The sequence below is a fragment of the Myotis lucifugus genome, unplaced genomic scaffold (genome assembly GCF_000147115.1).
Source record: "Myotis lucifugus unplaced genomic scaffold, Myoluc2.0 scaffold_12, whole genome shotgun sequence".
NCBI classification, from domain to species: domain Eukaryota; kingdom Metazoa; phylum Chordata; class Mammalia; order Chiroptera; family Vespertilionidae; genus Myotis; species Myotis lucifugus.
Genome location: NW_005871060.1, coordinates 4,699,668 through 4,717,787, shown reverse-complemented (window position 1 = coordinate 4,717,787; position 18,120 = coordinate 4,699,668). Strand labels below are relative to the sequence as shown.

General features: G+C 42.9%; 1 protein-coding gene and 1 pseudogene across 2 annotated transcripts in view; both read right to left on the bottom strand.

The window, feature by feature from the left end:
• The window catches only part of COPS4 (COP9 signalosome subunit 4), a 37,957-nt gene extending 30,420 nt beyond the window's left edge, over positions 1 to 7,537 (bottom strand). For both annotated transcript variants that reach the window (XM_006084560.3, XM_006084561.2), the window contains exon 1: positions 6,903 to 7,537. In XM_006084560.3, the coding sequence (XP_006084622.1) occupies positions 6,903 to 6,976 (74 nt within the window). In that variant the 5' untranslated portion in view covers positions 6,977 to 7,537. The remainder of the gene's footprint in view (positions 1 to 6,902) is intronic.
• Positions 7,538 to 11,888: 4,351 nt separating this feature from the next.
• On the bottom strand, positions 11,889 to 12,972 carry LOC102435902 (annotated as a pseudogene).
• Between the last annotated feature and the right edge of the window lie 5,148 nt (positions 12,973 to 18,120).

Genomic DNA, 18,120 nt, shown 5'->3' with positions numbered 1-18,120 from the left:
TATTAACGGGGTAACCCCCGGCGGTGAACAGGGAGTGATATGATCCTGGGCAGTGACGTGTTCAGTACTTTGACTGCGATAATGGATCTCAAAATAGGTGTACAGGAGTTAATACACACAAAGGAACAACTAGTAAAACTGGGAGACTCTAAATCGACCCATAGATAGTATCAATGTCACTATCCCCCGTCATAGTATCGACGTATCTATATTACGAAAAAGGTAATATGATAACTAGAGGGAGACAAACAAGAGATCTTGTGAAAGTCCTTCCGAGCAAAGCAGCAGCGGCTGCGAGGGCTGCGGGCCTCCAATTTCAGTGACCTGCACTGGCAGCAGCAGCGGGGTGATGGGGGTGGCGCCATCACTTGATTAGCCCACTCGCATCCGGCAGAGCAAGGCCAGACTGTGGCTTTGGCCCACACCCGGTTGAATGTGAGAGTGGGCAGTTTGGAGTGGTGTGGGGGGTTGGGGAGGGGGTGGTGGTAGTGGTGTGTGCGTGCGTGCGTGCATGCGTGTGTGTGTGTGTGTGTGTGTGTGTGTGTGTGTGTGTGTATCCTCCATTGTTCAACAGTTCTATTCCATTCTAATTCAAAGTCTACCTCTGTAAGGCAGAGGAGTCTATTTTCTTTTCTGCAAACCAGCTTTTCTAATAATCAGAGGTGGCTAAAAGGCCTGACATTACTTTCCTTTCTCCAGGCTAACAGCTGTTTATAAAATGAAATGTTTAGACTCCAAAGGTCCAATATCTTCCTCTGTACCCTTCATACCTCGGAACTGGAAAGAAAAGAAAAACATAAAAGCTTCTAGTTCTATAGGATTAACTCAACAAATACCTAGACTCCAACCTCTATGGTAAAGGTAAAAAAATAAATAGAGCCCAGCCGGCATGGCTCAGTGGTTGAGCATTGACCTATGAACCAGGAGGTCAGGGTTCGATTCCTGGTTGGGGCACATGCCAGGTTATGTTCTTGATCCCCAGTGAAGGGTGTGCAGGAGGCAGCTAATCAGTGATTCTCTCACATTATTGATGTTTCTATATCTCTCTCCCTCTCCGTTCCTCTCTAAAATCAATGAAAATATATTTTTTTAAAAAGAAGAGCAACTAACCAGGTCCTGTGTGTATATGGGTATGAATGTATATTGGGGGTTGTTCACAGAAGACTTTAGGAAGAAATAGCATTTGGCCCTGGTCAGTACTCAGTGGTTAGCGTGTCAGGCCTCCCAAGGAAGGGTCACAGGTTTGATTCACGGTCAAGGGCACATACCTGGATTGTGGGTTCCCTATCCACCCCCGGATGGGGCCCATGCGGGAGGCAACCAACCGATGTGTCTCTCTCACATCGATCTTTCTTTCTCTTTCCTCTTCCTCTCTCCCCCCTCCTTCCCTCACCCCTCCCTCTCTTCCACTGTCTCTGAAAAGCAATGGAAAAAATATCCTAGGTTGAGGATTAACAACAAAAAAGAAATAACATTTTAAATGAATTTTAAAAATCCAAATAGATTTTAGCTAAGTGAATAAGACAGGCTATCATAACAGCTATCACTCAAATGTACTCTCTCAAGGAGCTCCTCCCCTTCTAAAATTTTATATGAGAAAACAAACACAATGCATATATGTACAAAAGCAGTGTACAAGCCTTAGCTGGTTTGGTTCAGTGGACAGAGCCTCAGCTGGTTTGGTTCAGTGGACAGAGCCTCAGCCTGCGGACTAAAGGTTCCTGGGTTCAATTCCGATCAAGGGCGCATGCCCAGATAGTAGGCTTGATCCCCCGTAGGGGGCGTGCAGGTTTCTATCTCTCTCTCTCCCTCCCCCTTCCTCTCTGAAATCAATAAAAATGTATTTTAAAAAATAATAATAAAATTAAAATAAACAAAAGCAGTGTACAAAATTTGCAAAAATGCTTTTCATATGGCCAATTATGTCAATTTTACAACTACTGTGTCCATTCATAGTTATAGAAAAGCATTTTTAATTGAAGTTTTGGCAACAAAAGGATAGGTCTAAAATGTGGTTTTTAGAATAGGAAACTTAGATTCAAATTTAAGCTCTGCACCTTTCTAGCATTTATTGAATCAATCACTAGTTATTGAATGACTACTCTGTTATAGATATCCTGTTAATCGGTGAGAATATACAGTATCAATATTCTAGAGACATTTTCTCCATCATCCCTTAATATGGAACCCTGTGTTACTAGCTCCTAATTAAACCCCAAAACTACTGATATATTTCAGGAGTATTTCTTTCATAAAACATGTAGCTGGAGGAACTGTTTTATTATGAAAATAAATACCCAGACATGTTCTTGCTCGGATAGGACCAGATATGTACTGCAGGCAAGGCCAACAATTTCTTCAAAAAGCACTGGCTATCAGTTATCAAGCATATTATTTCAATTACTCTTCACAATAAACCACGAGGTAGTCTGTTACAGTATTGGCCTCCAATGAATTATGCCTCCCTCTGACCATGCACCTTTGCAATGTAACTTGGCCACTCCTTCCATAAATCGGAGCTGGCCTTGTGACTTACTCTGATCAATACTTGAGAACTGATGTTGTGAGACTTTCAAGGCTAGCCATAAGAGGTTTTGCAGCTTCCACTCTGACCCTCTTGGTCCTGTAAGGAAGCCTCAACTAAACCATTGAATGAGAGAACATAGAGAAAGAGACCCAGCCAACAGCCAGAGATGTATGAGGGTCCATTGTAGCCCAACAGCCCCAGCTAAGCTGCCATCTAACTGCACCAGCATGAGTGAGCCCACACAAGGCCAGCAAAACAGCCCAGTTAACCCAAAGAATCCTGAAAAATAATAGCTGTTTTACACCACTAAGTTTTGGGGTTGTTACACAGCAATAAATAACTGGAGCACACAATAATATAGGTACTATTGTTTATCTGCAATTCAGAACTAGGAAAGTAAATGTTTAAGTTTCAGGTATCTGCAAATACATGAAAACTATATCTCTTCTGATAATTAATGCACTTATTTTGTTCAAGAAAACATAAGGGAAAGCAAGCATGGGGAAAAATATAAGCTAGTTTACTTTCATCCAAACCTATAAAAAAAATGCAAAAAGCATTGAGCCATGAAAACATATTCAACTTACTTCCAACTCACAGAATATATCAATATGGAATGAATAGCTTTAATAATAATAGTAACAAAGATAACCTTATGGCACTTTCTAAGTGTCAGGTATATACACACACATACTCATTCTGACTCACTCAAGAATAAGTCATCTAATCATTTCCATTTACCTGAGGGGGAAATTGCTGCTGGAAGTAAAGCCCAAGATACACAGTAAAATTTCTCACTGATAAAAGTAGATTATATTTACCACCAACGAAAAGGCAGCACAGCCTATATAAAACAGGTTTCAACGTCCAAGTAAAAGCAGGTGTGCCTCATTAACATAGATCTAAGTGATCCCAGCTGTCAGAATGTAAATATTGACCCAGACTCAAACAGGGAGAGGCTACCGCTAGCCGCTGTTTGGCATCGGTCGGACCTCGAGGGCGGCTTTCTCTCAGAGGTGCTTGCAGCGATTACTGGGACACTGAGAAGCCGGGCCTCTTAGGGTAGGACTGAGGATCAGCCATAGCTGCTTGCTCCGCCCTGTTGATCCCCTGGGACCCCGCCCCGCCCAAGCTGTGCGCAGGCTTTTGTATATGAAAGGCCTGGCCCTTTGCAATCTGAAAATTACCTAACAAACTGCAGCTGGCCCAAGGCCCCACAGCAACTTGCATTCCTTCACAGCTGCGCTCCTGCGGGTAGCCTCAGGCAGAGGCTAAATTAGCACCTCCTTAGCGATCCAAGAGCCAGTGTGCCCAGTGGTCAGAGTGGGACCATCCAGATTACAACTCCACAGATCCATAAGGGACACACTCAGGGGGCAGACTCAGTGAGGACCAAAGCCCCACTGAAGCAAGTCTTGCCCCAGAAGGGTGTCTTCAGCACAGAAGTTCTCCCACTGTAGACACAGCTGATTCTCACAGCCAATTGGCTTGGAGGTCAATTCCTCCCAGTGATACCTACAACAATCAAGGCTTAACTACAACAAGACTGTGCACAAAGCCCACAAGGGAGTGCACCAAGAGTGTCTACCTCAGGTAATTGGGGAGGCTGAGCTACTGGGCCCTATAGGACACCTAGCACAGAAAGCCACTCTATCAACACAGGGAAGCATAAAAAATGCGGAGACAAAGAAACAGGTCACAAATGACAGAAATGGAGGAAAGCAAACTACTGGATATAGAGTTCAAAACCACACTTTTAAGGTTTTTCAAGAATTTTCTAGAAACCGCCAATAAACTTAGTGAGACACTCAAGAAATCTAGTGAAACCGCCGGTAAATTTAATGAGATCCTCAGTAAGTCTAGTGAGACCCTCGGGGTTGTGAAAAAGGACCAACTAGAAATTAAGCATACACTGACCGAAATAAAGAATATTATACAGACTTCCAACAGCAGACTAGAGGATCGCAAGAATCAAGTCAAAGATCTGAAATACGAAGAAGCAAAAAATACCCAACCGGAAAAGAAAAAAGAACCCAAAAATATGAAGATAGTGTAAGGAGACTCTGGGACAACTTCAAGCGTACCAACATCCGAATTATAGGGGTGCCAGAAGAAGAGAGAGAGCAAGATATTGAAAACCTATTTGAAGAAATAATGACAGAAAACTTCCCCTACCTGGTGAAAGAAATAGACTTCCAAGTCCAGGAAGCACAGAGAACCCCAAACAAAAGAAATCCAAAGAGGACCACACCAAGACACATCATAATTAAAATGCCAAGAGCAAAAGACAAAGAAAGAATCTTAAAAGCAGCAAGAGAAAGAAACTCCCTACAAGGGAGTACCCATACAAATGTCAGCTGATTTCTCAACAGAAACTTTGCAGGCCAGAAGGGAGTGGCAAGAAATATTCAAAGTGATGAATGCCAAGAACCTACAACCAAGATTACTTTACCCAAAGCTATCATTCAGAATTGAAGGTCAGATAAAGAGCTTCACAGATAAGGAAAAGCTAAAGGAGTTCATCACCACCAAACCAGTATTATATGAAATGCTGAAAGGTATCCTTTAAGAGGAAGAAGAAAAAGGTACAGATACAAATTATGAACAACAAATACACATCTATCAACAAGTTAATCTAAAAATCAAGTGAATAAATAATCTGATGAACAGAATAAACTGGTGATTATAATAGAATCAGGGGCATAGAAAGGGAGTGGACTGACTATTTGGCGGGGGAGGGGTGTGGGGGATGCGGGAAGAGACTGGACAAAAATCGTACACCTATGGATGAGTAGGGGGGCAAGTAAGGGCAGAGGGTGGGGTGGGAACCGGGTGGAGGGGAGCTATGGGGGGAAAAAAGAGGAACGACTGTAATAATCTGAACAATAAAGATTTAATTAAAAAAATTTAAAAAATCAAAAATCAAAAAAAAAAGAATGTAAATATTGAGATCAATTTGAGAAGCATACTGTAAACAGAATGCATGTTTATTATAAAAGAACAGCCTATGAAATTTACAAAGAGAAATGGACTATATATACTGAGTGGCCAGATTACTATGACCACCCCATCAGTACTTCATTGGGCCACCTTTTGCCTTCAATACTGCGGCGATTCTTCTTGGCATTGACTCCACGAGATGTTGAAAGGTGATGCGAGGAATCTGACACCATGCCTGAGGAATAGCACTGTCCAGTTCTGTGAGATTTGATGGTTGTGGAACCAGCTGCCTGATGGCTCTTTTAACTTCGTCCCACAAATGCTCAATTGGATTGAGATCTGGTGATTGTGGGGGCCACCTAAGCAAGATAAAGTCTCCCTCATGTTCTTGAAACCACTCCTGCACAATACGAGCACTGTGGCATGGCGCATTGTCTTATTGGAAGAAGCCATCTCCATTGGGATACGCCATCAACATGATAGGATGAACTTGATCAGCAACGATACTTAGGTATGTTGTGCTATTCAGACGTTTATGATGATCTGGCCCTCTAGCAACTTCAGCATGAAATTATAGCTAATTTGCCTACAAACATCAGGCGGTCATAATAATCTGGCATATATATATATATATATATATATATATATATATATATATATATATAATTAGCAGTGCTGACAGGCACAACATGTCACAATTTTAACTTGGAGTGGACCTAAGCCTCTACAATATAAATTGCGACAAAATGGCCCAACAATCCAGGTTTCTGCAAACAACCCCTACTCTACACATCCTGATCCATATTATGAGGACACCATCATCGCTTCTCGGCCTTTTGGGTGAGATCAAACGTAGGTATGAGGACATCAGCCCACGTGCCCTGCTTCAGCGTTGCTGGCGGACAGAGAGTACCCAAAACACAAGGACCCAGCGAACATGGTCCAAGTGGTTTTGGACGACATGATAGCGGCCATACCTCCTCCACCCCCAACCGCTTAAAGAAACCATCTCCCTGAAAAACTCTGCATCGAGGTCCCAAAATATAAATTACCCTCAATTAAAAAAAAAATAAGAAAGGAAAGGCCCAAAGAGAGGTCCGAATCCGGTGTGAGCGGCCAGCCAGCTCTGGGAAGAGGCACCAGGGAAGGCTGGGAAGGCCGTGAGAGCAGTCGTCCCTCAGACCGCGCTTCCAGAAAGTTAAGAGGCAGTAAGGATGCTATCGAGCGCTGAACAAGCTGACAGCCACCAGGCCTACGGCTCCACGGGCTCCCTGCTTTCTGCTGCTGGCAGCATTGGCCTCCACAACCTACCCCAGGCCCGCCCCCTTGATCCGCAGGCCGGCTACTACCACACACCCGAAAGCCGCCGTCAAACCGAGGAGAACAAGTCTGTGACTTCCCCCCCACTCCTCCCATGGCTCTCGGAAACACTCACTTGCCCGCCAGGTCTTTATGAGAGCCACTCGAATTCATGAGCTGGGCCAAGTCCTGTCGCACGGCCGCCGCCATCTTTCTCTCAGCTCAGCCGAGGCTGCCGGGCCTCACAAGCAAAAAGGAAACGAGCGTAGTCCTCCAGAGCTCAGCCAGAGGGAACCCGAGGTGCCACAGAGTGGCATCTGTGTGGGCCAGAGCGCCGCACGTAGGAGCCTACGCTAGGTCTGCCCCCAGGGGTGAATGACGGGAAGCTCCACTCTAGTCTGAGGCCCGCCCAGGCCTCTCCCACAGGCTCAAACTCGCACGCTCCCACTTTGGATTGGCGGAAGAACTCCAAGGGAGTGTGGCTTGTGCAACCCCAGTAAGTTCCGGGTACGCAAAATGACCGCATTTTCATTAAGTTCCGTGTCTCACGCCTATGGTTTATCGTTTTTTGTTCTTAAACATAGCTCTTAAACTACTTGTAGTAAAGAATTTGTTGTTTTTATTTTTGTAAAACGCAATTTAAAATGTCCACATTCCTCTTCGTACACTGTACTCTTTTAATCATACATCCCAGTTTGTTAATCATACATCCCAGTTTGTCCTGGATATTGTCATTTTCCATCTGTTGTCCTGGAGTAATTATTAATAACCATTTGGAAGACGAAGTATACAGTCATCCTACCTTTATATGTAATTGTAGTCATTATTTATATATCCTTACAGAATATCTTTCTGAAAATAAATGTAAATTTTTATTCTTTCTTGCTTTCACAAAAGATAACACAGCATATCATTATTCTGCTCTTGATTTTTTTCATTTTTTCTGGAAATTTTCCCATGTAAGTTCAGAGAGCTCCCTCATTCTGTTTTAGATCTGGAGAGCATTACATAAAATGAGGGGATGCCATAGTTTATTTAATCCTTACAGCTAGACACTGAAGTTGTTTTTAATCAACCAATGCTGCAATGAAAAACTTTGTACATACATCATTTGATATGTGTATAGGTAGAATACATTCCAAGAAGAATGTCAAAGGGGAGATTTACTTACAATTTTTATAGATATTGCCAAATTGCACTTTATAGGGACGATTTTGCCTTTCTACCAGAAATATGTAGGAGTGCACTTTTCTACAGTCTTGCCCACAAAGGATGTCAGACTTTTGAATTTTTTACATCTTGATATGTGAAAAATAGCATGTTCCCTCTCTTGGGAAGGTGAAAGAAAAGAAGACCAGAATAAGGAAATACTTTAAGAAAGTGATATGGAGTTTGCCCACATCAATTTAGATCTCACTCCATTGGCAAGAATTTTGACAAAGGATCATGCCTAGCAACAGTGAGACTGGAAATTTTGTTTCCAATTGGGCAAACTTATGCCCAGGAAAAAGGAAAGGATGGTTTTAGAGGGATCATCAGTAGTGTCTACCAGACTGTTCCTCTCACCTATATATCTGTGTGTGTCCTTTTTATCTTTGTACCCTTCTTCTTACGGTAGAATACTCTCAATCCTAAAGAAGAGAGTTCAATTTCCTATTTAATTTTTTTAAAAAATTTTAATTGATTGATGAGAGATAGAGAGAGAAAAACATCGATTTGTTCCACTTATTTATGCATTCATTGGTTGATACTTGTATCTGCCCTACTGGGGATGGAACCCATAGCCATGGCATATTGGGATGATGCTCTAACCTGAGATACCCAACCAGGGCTCCCATTTAGTTTCTATGTCAGCTCAAAATCCAGGATGTCTGATGATACACAATGTTCTCCATCAGGTCAGGTTGTGGATTTTCATGGTCCAAAGATATATAAACTATAAAACAAATTATCTGCCTCATGTCCATACCTACAATAAAAAACAGTAGTGGAGCAGGAACAGGATAACCACAGTCAAAACTCTGAAAAAGAATGGGAAACACAGCAATTACTTGTCCATAGCAATGGTGGGATCCTGGGTAGGAATTATGAATGCCCACTACCCTGGTAGTAGAGAAAGTTCCTTGGTTAAACTCTAATCTGCTCTTTTAGAGGCTCTCCATTGTGTATTAAATTCTGTGGGCCAACTTTGTCCTCTGAATACAGATTAACTGGATGTTGGAGAATATTCCCTCTTTGGGGGAATGCCTTAGGGCTTGAATAATAGGAGGCTTTTCTAGGCCAGGTTTTTCAGTGTTTTTATTTATTTATTTTTTAAATATAATTCAGCCCTGGCTGGCTAGCTAAGTTAGTTAGAGCATTGTCCCCATATGCCAAGGTTGCAGACTTGATCCCTACTCAGGACACTTACAAGACTCAACTAATGAATGCATGAATAAATAGAACAACAGCCCAGCCAGTGTAGCTCAGTGGTTGAGCACCAACCCAGGAACCAAGAGGCCGCTGGTTCAATTCCCAGTCAGGGCACATGCCCAGGTTGTGGGCTTGATCCCCTGTCGGGGATGTGCAGGAGACAGCCAGTCAATGATGTTTCTCTCTCATCATTTCTCTCTCTATATCCCTCTCCATTCCTCTCTAAACAAATCCCCAGTAGGGGGTGTGCAGGAGGCAGCCAATCAATGATTCTCTCTCATCATTGATGTTTCTATCTCTCTCTGAAATCAATAAATATATATATAATATATATGCATATATATATAATATATATATTAGAGGCCCAGTGCACAAATTCGTGCATGGGTGGGGTCGGCCTGGCCCCTATTGGGGCGGATCAGGGCTGGGCCTGTCGTGAGGAGGAGACGGTGGGGAGTTGGCTAGCCAGCCTGCCCCAGTCTGCACACCCGAAATTGTTTCTAGAAGTAGTTGTTAAACCTGCCCTATTTCCTGCTTCCACTCTCAAGCTCTTCTTTTTTTTTGTAGTTTTTTTTTTAAATATAATTTATTGATTTTTTTACAGAGAGGAAGGGAGAGGGATAGAGAGTTAGAAACATCGATCAGCTGCCTCCTGCACACTCCCCACTGGGGATGTGCCCACAACCAAGGTACATGCCCTTGACCGGAATCGAACCCGGGACCCTTCAGTCCGCAGGCCGACGCTCTACCCACTGAGCCAAACCCGTCAGGCTTTTTTGAAGTTTTTAACCCATTCTTAACATCGTCTTTTTAACAATGGTAGCCTTAAAATAACCTGAAACAATAGGCTTAAATGAGAAGATAAACTCTATTACTTGATTTTTGCTTCCTCTTATCTTTGTTTTCTGGTGTGTGTGTGTGTGTGTGTGTGTGTGTGTGTGTGTGTGTGTGTGTGTGTTCCAGAAAGTCTTAATGGGTATGAGGAATCTCTAAGCCACGTCATTTCTTCTGCTAGTGGGTGTACATAAGCAGTTGGCTTTTTCAACTTAATAAAGCCCCAGAATTTCTGCACATTCTACCCCTTATTATTGTGACTTCAAACTTTACTTGTAATACCTTGCTGGAAGCAAAAGGAAGTAGCCACAGACACAAATTGGCTCTTTCCAGATACATCCACTAGAGCTATAAGCTAGGGAGGGAGGTTGTCTGACTTCCTAGTTGTTGTAGGCAGCAATTTAACTTAATTTTTTACATGACAAGGCCTCCGCTTTCCAGACTGCTCGTTATCCCTGCCCAACCTCTAAGAGAATGCTACCTATTTTTAGGTTTTGCTTATAGGAGTGAAGGCACTGGAAGCTTGGCACTGGAAGCTTCATCTCATCTTCTTTTCAATTGCTTAGCAAGAAGTTAGCTAAGCACGTCTGAATTAACTCCAGGGAAGTGCACAAATCCTACTTCTTTTTCACCATGCAAAACCTTGGGTCCCAGCCCTGACCTACTGAGTCAAAATTGTTGTTAACAAAATCCCTTTAGTAATTCTTTCACATTGACGATTGAGTAGCCCTGCTGTAGCAGATGTCAACACCACTGGTAGAGGAGCTCCTCTCACTAAACTCTTGTCAAATAAGGCCATTTCCCCACCCTGGACACCCTATTTTTACATATTCAACTAGATGGTCTCCACACCCTCAATTTCCCTATGAATATGCAAAGGTATTCATCCTGGAGGCCTTTTCCTGGTGCACCTTCCACTCTATGTCCCATGTGCCCAGCTCACATATACCTTGATAGAGGAGAAAAAAAGAGCTTAGGTTATTGTATATATTTCTGAATACTAGTCCTTACCGTATATTTATTCCACATGTTGCTAGTGCTGTGTGACAGAATTGGTCTAGAGCAGTGATTGTGAACCTATGACACGCGTGTCAGAGGTGACACGCGAACTCATTTTTTTGGTTGATTTGTCTTTGTTAAATGGCATTTAAATATATAAAATAAATATCAAAAATATAAGTCTTTGTTTTACTATGGTTGCAAATATCAAAAAATTTCTATATGTGACACGGCACCAGAGTTAAGTTAGGGTTTTTCAAAATGCTGACACGCTGAGCTCAAAAGGTTCGCCATCACTGGTTTAGAGGGAGGTTGACCTTTCACATTAAGCATGTTGTTTAACAACTTTTCAAAGCTAACCCTGACTTTCAGGAAGTAAAATGAAAATGGCAGTATTACCAATCTGTAGATCCACAATCTAAAAAAGGAACTGCTACTCTTTTGAGGGATGCCATCTCAATGGTGACACTGGAAAGTCCAGTTGCCCAAACATACTAGTACCTGTTTTTGGGGGGTCATGTCCCAACAGGTCTCTGGGCTTAAGGGAGTCAAGTCTATGCTTAAGTGGAGAGGGAGAAAAGGACGTAAAAATGAATCTTAGTTTCCCCATACCACAAGGTGTTGTGCTAAGGTGGTTAATGTGTGTCAACATCAAGGGATTTCCTCCTCACAGGAACCAAGAGGAAGTCTCTCAAAACCAGAAGAGAAAGGTTTATTTTCCTATGTCAGTCCAGCTTTGAAGACATTCTATTAGTACTATATATCCTTCCCCCCGAAAAACAACAATGAAGTGTTCTGTGTGCTAACAACATAGCTTTTTAAAAAAGAATACTTGATTTAAAAAAATAGTATTTCAAACTGTGCAGTCACCAGAGATACACAGTTATCAAAAATGCACACACTTCACTTGGCATCTCTAGCACTTTCAGCTTTCTGTGCCTGGCTTGTTTTGGAATCTCCATTTTCTGCAGGGTCAGCTTGCCTCCTTTTCCCTTTGAGTACCTTCTCTCCCTTCTTTGCAAGGGCTTTTTGAGGCTTGGGCTCTGGCTTTGGAAGAACAGGTTTAGTCAATAACCTGGTGGATCGTCTCTGTGGCTTGTCCTTCACCTTGGCTTTATCTCCTTTAGCATCTCCTTCTGCTTTCCCTTGGGCATGATGGCAGTTGGGTGGGACGGACAGGCTGGACAAAGGGATGCAGCAGCACGTGGGCTTTAGTCAATCCAGGGGACGTTCTTGACTCTTCTTCACACTGCTCAGGTTTGTTGTTTCTTCTGAATACATGTAACAACATGAATGAATCTCAAAAACAATACACAGTGAAAGATACCAGACATGGAAAAATACATGCCAAAAAAAGTACATGCAGTAGTACCTGCTCATCTATAGAGGATGCAGTCCAAGACCCCCAGTGGATGCCTGAAACAAAGTACTGAACCCTATATGTACTGGGTTTCTTTTTTCTTATACATATATACTTAGGATAAAGTTTAATTTATAAATTAGGCACAGTAAGAGATGAACAATAGTGAATAATAAAATAGAACAATATAACAATATACTGTAATAAAAGTTATATGAATATGGTGTCTCTCTTCTCAAAATATGTTATTGTACTATACTCACCTTTTCACTTAAAGAAGGACTTTACAGCTCCTCTTTGGCACATCTGAATTGCCAGAATCACTACTCTTGTGCTTTGGGGCCATTGTTAATTAAAATAAGAGTTACTTGAACACAGCACTGTGGTACCATCTCAGTCAATCTGGTAACCCAGACATCTGCTAAATGGCTAATGTGTATATACAGCATGGATAAGCTGGACAAGGGATAATTCACGTCCAGGACAGGATGGAGCAGATGACAGTACAAGTTTTCATCTGATAGAACAATGTGCAGTTTATGAATTGTTTATCTCTGGAATCTTCCATTTGGTATTTTTGAACATACCTATGGTTTGCCATAGCTTGATTGTCTCAAGTTATAATTCTCTGCTATTCCCAAATAAACTCATTTTTTTCTGGTAAAATGATGGCTATTTTATTTTTAAGGTTGACATTATGGTTCCATCTGCATGTTCTAAATCAGACAAAACTAATCTGCAGTGATTCAAAATCAGAAATTGCCTGGGGAGGGGGTAATGAGGAAGAGTGGGAATTTACTGGGAAGAAGTAGGAGGTGATAGAAATGTTCTATATATTGGTAAGAGTGTGGGTTATATGCATGTATGGATTTACCAAAGCTCATCAAATTGTACACTTAAGATCTGTGCATTTCACTGAATGTAAAACCCCCATTTAAAAAGGGAACTTTTGTTGCATAATCTTGTGTATATGTATTGAATTTAGTCTTCTGACGTGCTTTTATTTATGTATTTATATATTTATTTATGGTTTACTAGTAAGTTGTCTTCTGTAGCAGTTTCAAAAGCTAATGCTCATCCAACCTCAAAGGAAGAGAAGTTTCAACACAATTGCTCTGCTCCCACAAAGTCCCACAGGTGTCAGGATGACCAGCAGGTCGTCTTAAGAATCCACAGTCATGTCCTCTTGGAGGTCCATGGATCTTTCCAAGCTATACTCTCTCCATTATCTAGCATGTTACTAATGTTGTGGCCCCACCCCATAACAAAGAAACAGAATTTCCAGAGGATGAGGCCCAGAAATCAGGATTTTAAAAAGATTCCCAGGTGATTCTAATGTGCAGCCAAGGTTGAGAAGCACTGCTCTAGACTCACTATAACCTTAATCTTTATTCATGCCATCTATTGTCCACTGTATCTGTCTGCTGGTTCCCACATAGTCATGTTTCAAGTGGGATCATATAGTTGAATTGGAAGAGGCGAGAAAGGTGAATGAGATGTGATAACCTGATTCATTTTTGTAGACTATCTGGTACCCAGAATGGTGTCTTTTTTATTTAGTAAGTGCTCAAAAGTATTTGTTAAATTGAGTAAAGAACATAGTTGGGTAAATAGGAGACCTAGAAAATCCCAGCATTGTTGAATGTTATGTTGTGTCCATCTCCTTTCTCTGGGGGTGGCACTAAAATCAAGGAGTACACAAATCCAAAGATTGATTAGGAACTAATGTCAGTAAGCGGAGAAGATAGTCTGAATATGCTACTAACTGTACTAACTGTGGCAACAGCCAGAAGCAGATAGTGAAACTTGGATTGTAAAGCAAGAGCTCTAAGAGATAGAAAGACAAGTAGGAAGGGTTGGGTTTAGAGACTTAGTAGGACTGTCCTGGATAAAAATTGATGAGAATTGTGGTCAACAATAGAGACTCTCAGATTCTCTTAATAAAAATAACACCTGGAGAAGTTCTAGCTTCTGTCTTGGTGTAGAAAGCTGGAGAAAGCATTACTCTTATCACCACAACATAAGCTAGGTAATCTACAAAATTATCACTTTTACCAAGCCAATCCGAGAGGTCACAGGGCAACAACTGGCCTGAGATGTAAGGAAAGACTGGTGCTTCTAAACACAAAAGAGATGCAAAACACTGGATCACTGGTGGCGGAGCATGGGAAGGAAGATGTGCAGCATTCAAACAGGAAAAAGAATTCTACTACATTTTAAAATAAATTGCTAAAGACTGAGTGTGGGCTGGCATGGGAACCCCGTTGGAGTCACACTCATAAGGGGAGTTCATATCCACTCCCAGGCTTTTCTCCAGGGATCTTCACTGGGCACCCAGGACAAAGATTGGGGACAGAGTGGCAGACAAAGACTGTCGGGTTGTACAGGCTTGAAGGGAAGGAGAGGCTGCCACTGCAGGAAAGGCAATATGAAGCCCAGAGCCTTCTCCTCTAAGGAACATAAGACTCAAACTGATGGAGAAGGCAGCAAAACTGTTGTTCCTCAAGGGACAGGTGGGGCCCATTGCAGCTGGGGTTATAGGAAAAAAAGAGAAAAAAATCCCCTCTATTCCTGGGAGAGGACTAGAAACTGTCCTGAGCCTAGACTATTAGAGGTCATAATGCTGGGGAGGGTCAGAATCACCGAGACCCAGGGACCCAAAGCCTGTGTAAGTATGAAGTTGGAACAGGATGGGAGAGAAGCTGTCTTCCTTACCCTCACCCCCACAATCAGTCTAGCAAGCACTAAGTAACAAGAAATTTACTGCTGGGAAAAGGGCATGAACTTGCAGAGGTGGGGAATGTCTGGCCCTGAGGGCTGTATAAAGCCTGAAAAATCATTTGGTCTGGCCCTGCCAAGGCATTAGGGATGTTTATTAAATATTTGACCAAATATAGCAGGTTAAATATTTTTGTTTGTTTCCTTTTTTCCCCTTCTAGAAGGCTAATTTTTAAATTGATAATTTTGTATGGCCTGCAAATTATGTTATAAATATCTAAATGGATCTTGGCAGAAAAAAGGTTCTTCCCCTTAGAGTGACATCTCTGAGTGGCACGAGCACAGAAGGTCTAAAGCTGGACTTATGACAAATGGACTCATGAGCAAAGGAACTTCTGAATAATCTTTTGTTAACCAACCTACTTTAAGAAAAATTTATCAACTGTAGTATACTTTGTACTTAGCAGTATGCCTGGTGCATACTAGGTATCCAGTAATACAGTTTGTTTTGTCAGGTCCCTGACTTTAATGTGAATGCTTGTGCCATTTCACTCTAATGTATGAAGCTACTGGTGTTTTCTGATGACTATCTTGATCTAATTAAGAAAATATGTTCATTTCTCATTTACTAAGAATTTTTAAAATTCCGAAATGGCTGTTGAATGTTATACAATACATCCCTAGAGAATATCATTTGGCTTTTCTCCTTTATTTTGAAAAAGTACATGAGCAGATTTCTTAATGTTAAACCACCATTCTTGGAATAAACTATACTTTGTCATGGTGTGAATTCTTTTTTAAAAAAAATATATTTTATTGATATTTTACAGAGAGGAAGGGAGAGGAATAGAGAGTTAGAAACATCGATGAGAGAGAAACATCCATCAGCTGCCTCCTGCACACCCCCTACTGGGGATGTGCCTGCAACCAAGGTACATGCCCTTGACTGGAATCGAACCTGGGACCCTTCAGTCTGCAGGCCGTCGCTCTATCCACTGAGCCAAACCGGTTAGGGCGAATTCTTTTTATTACCACACTAGACGCCTGATGCATGAAAATTCATGCACTGGAGGGGAGGGTCCCTCAGCCCGACCTGCCCCCTCTCACAGTCTGGAAGCCCTCAGGGACGGGAGGTGACTTGGAGATCAGGGGAAGGCGACGCCCCATCACACTTGTGCTGCTGCCACTGCCGGCAGCGCAAGCCTCAGCTGGCCCTGGTTACCTGAGCCTCAGGCAGCTCTGGGTGGCTGGGCAGCCGCCATCCAAGGCTTGCCTGCACCTTGGGTTGGCCCTGGGTGGCTGAGGGGCTGAGGGGACTGGGGGACTCCATAGGCAGGTGCACGGAGCGGGCCCGGTCTTGCCGCCCCAGCAGGGCTGAGGGGACTGGGCGCCGCCATCTTGCAGCTGTGGGTGCTGCCATCTCTGAGGGTGGGGCAGTCAATTAGCATATTCTCTCTTTATTGGCTGTGGGTGCCGCCATCTTTGTGATGGTGTGAGGGTCAATTAGCATATTCCCTCTTTATTAGATAGGATTACTGGCTTTGTTACCTTAATATTCAATTTTGTCTTGGGAACAAAATTAGTGAGAACATAAGAATCTCCCCCCACCCTCTTTTGAGTACTGTTTGTCTTGGATTTTGGTATCAGCGTTATGCTAGCCTTTGTGAAATAAACTGGGAAATTCTCTCCTTTTGGGGAGATTCTTTGTTCCCCTAGAATTCACCTGGGTTTGGTTACCTGGTCTCACTCCCTTCTTCCTCCCAGAGGTGCCCCACAGTACCACTAATGATTTAACCATGAGGATGTTTTCTCCTACTAGCTTCCAAGGCTTCTGGTAAAGGGGCTCACCTAGGATCCTCAAGAAAACCTGTGTATCTTTCAGTTTTCTCACCATCCTTGCACAGGCTGCAGACCTTACCACTTCCAAGCCTTTGCTAATTTCATGTCACTTGCCTAGCTAAATCCTAACCACTGAATTTGAGGTGGGAGGTATAGGGTGGTGTTGATTATGGCAAAATAGAACAAACATCTGAGGCAGAGACTGTGCAGCTGCTTGACACCCTTCTCTTCATTTAACCCTCAGAATCCTGGGAGGCTTTAGTTTTGATGTTGTAGACGGGAAAAGGAACTTGAAAAATGCTATACACTAATAAGTGGAGGTGCCAGGATGTAAAACCAGGACTCCTTGATTGCAGTGAATGCAGCTTCTCACTTCTTCCATTGTTCAGGGGCTACCGTCTCTCACGTTGACCTGCATGTCCTCCATGCTCCATTAGCAATTGTAGACTGTCCCACACTAGTTTACATTACACTCATTTGTCATTTCTATTGTTTCTTCTGAGTAGTTCTTGTCTCACACGGAGCACTTATTAACTGAATAACCTCCCAGTGCCTGTTTATCCAACTCCAGATTTAGGCACCTTTAAAAAAATTTTTATAATAAAGAGAGTGGCGGAAAAATAAAAGGAAAAGGTGACTAAATACCAAAAAAAAAACCACCCCAAAACGATTGTGTTAGTCTTAGCTCTATACAGCAAAAAACTCCCTTTCAAAATAAGTTTAACTCTGCATGGTCTCCAGGGGCTCTTTGGCTACCCCTACAAAATGAGTGCCCACAAATCGACAAGAGTTGCCATTAGTGAATATCGATCACCTTCCCACCAAGCACATCAAACAGCGGCGGGATGCTGGCAATCGCACCTGCAGACCACACGGACTTCCCAACAAGGATGCTAGAAGAGGCAGGCCCGCCCAGCTGCGGGCGCGACCCCGCTCCACCCCTCCCGCCTCAGCCGGGTGGAACATTCCGTGCGAAAGCTTTGACAGCGCCCGCCCGGAGTCACGTGGCGCGGGAGCGTGCTGACGGCGCCTGCGGAATGACGCGGCTCGGGTTTGCCAGGGGCCGGGCCCGCCCCCCGGAAAGGGCCGGGGGAAAGGAAACCCCACGGTATAGCGGGCCGCAAAGAATAGAAGAGACCGCCCGAAAAGGGCTCCCCCGCCGGAAAGGCCCAGCCGATTTATGGGAATGCGG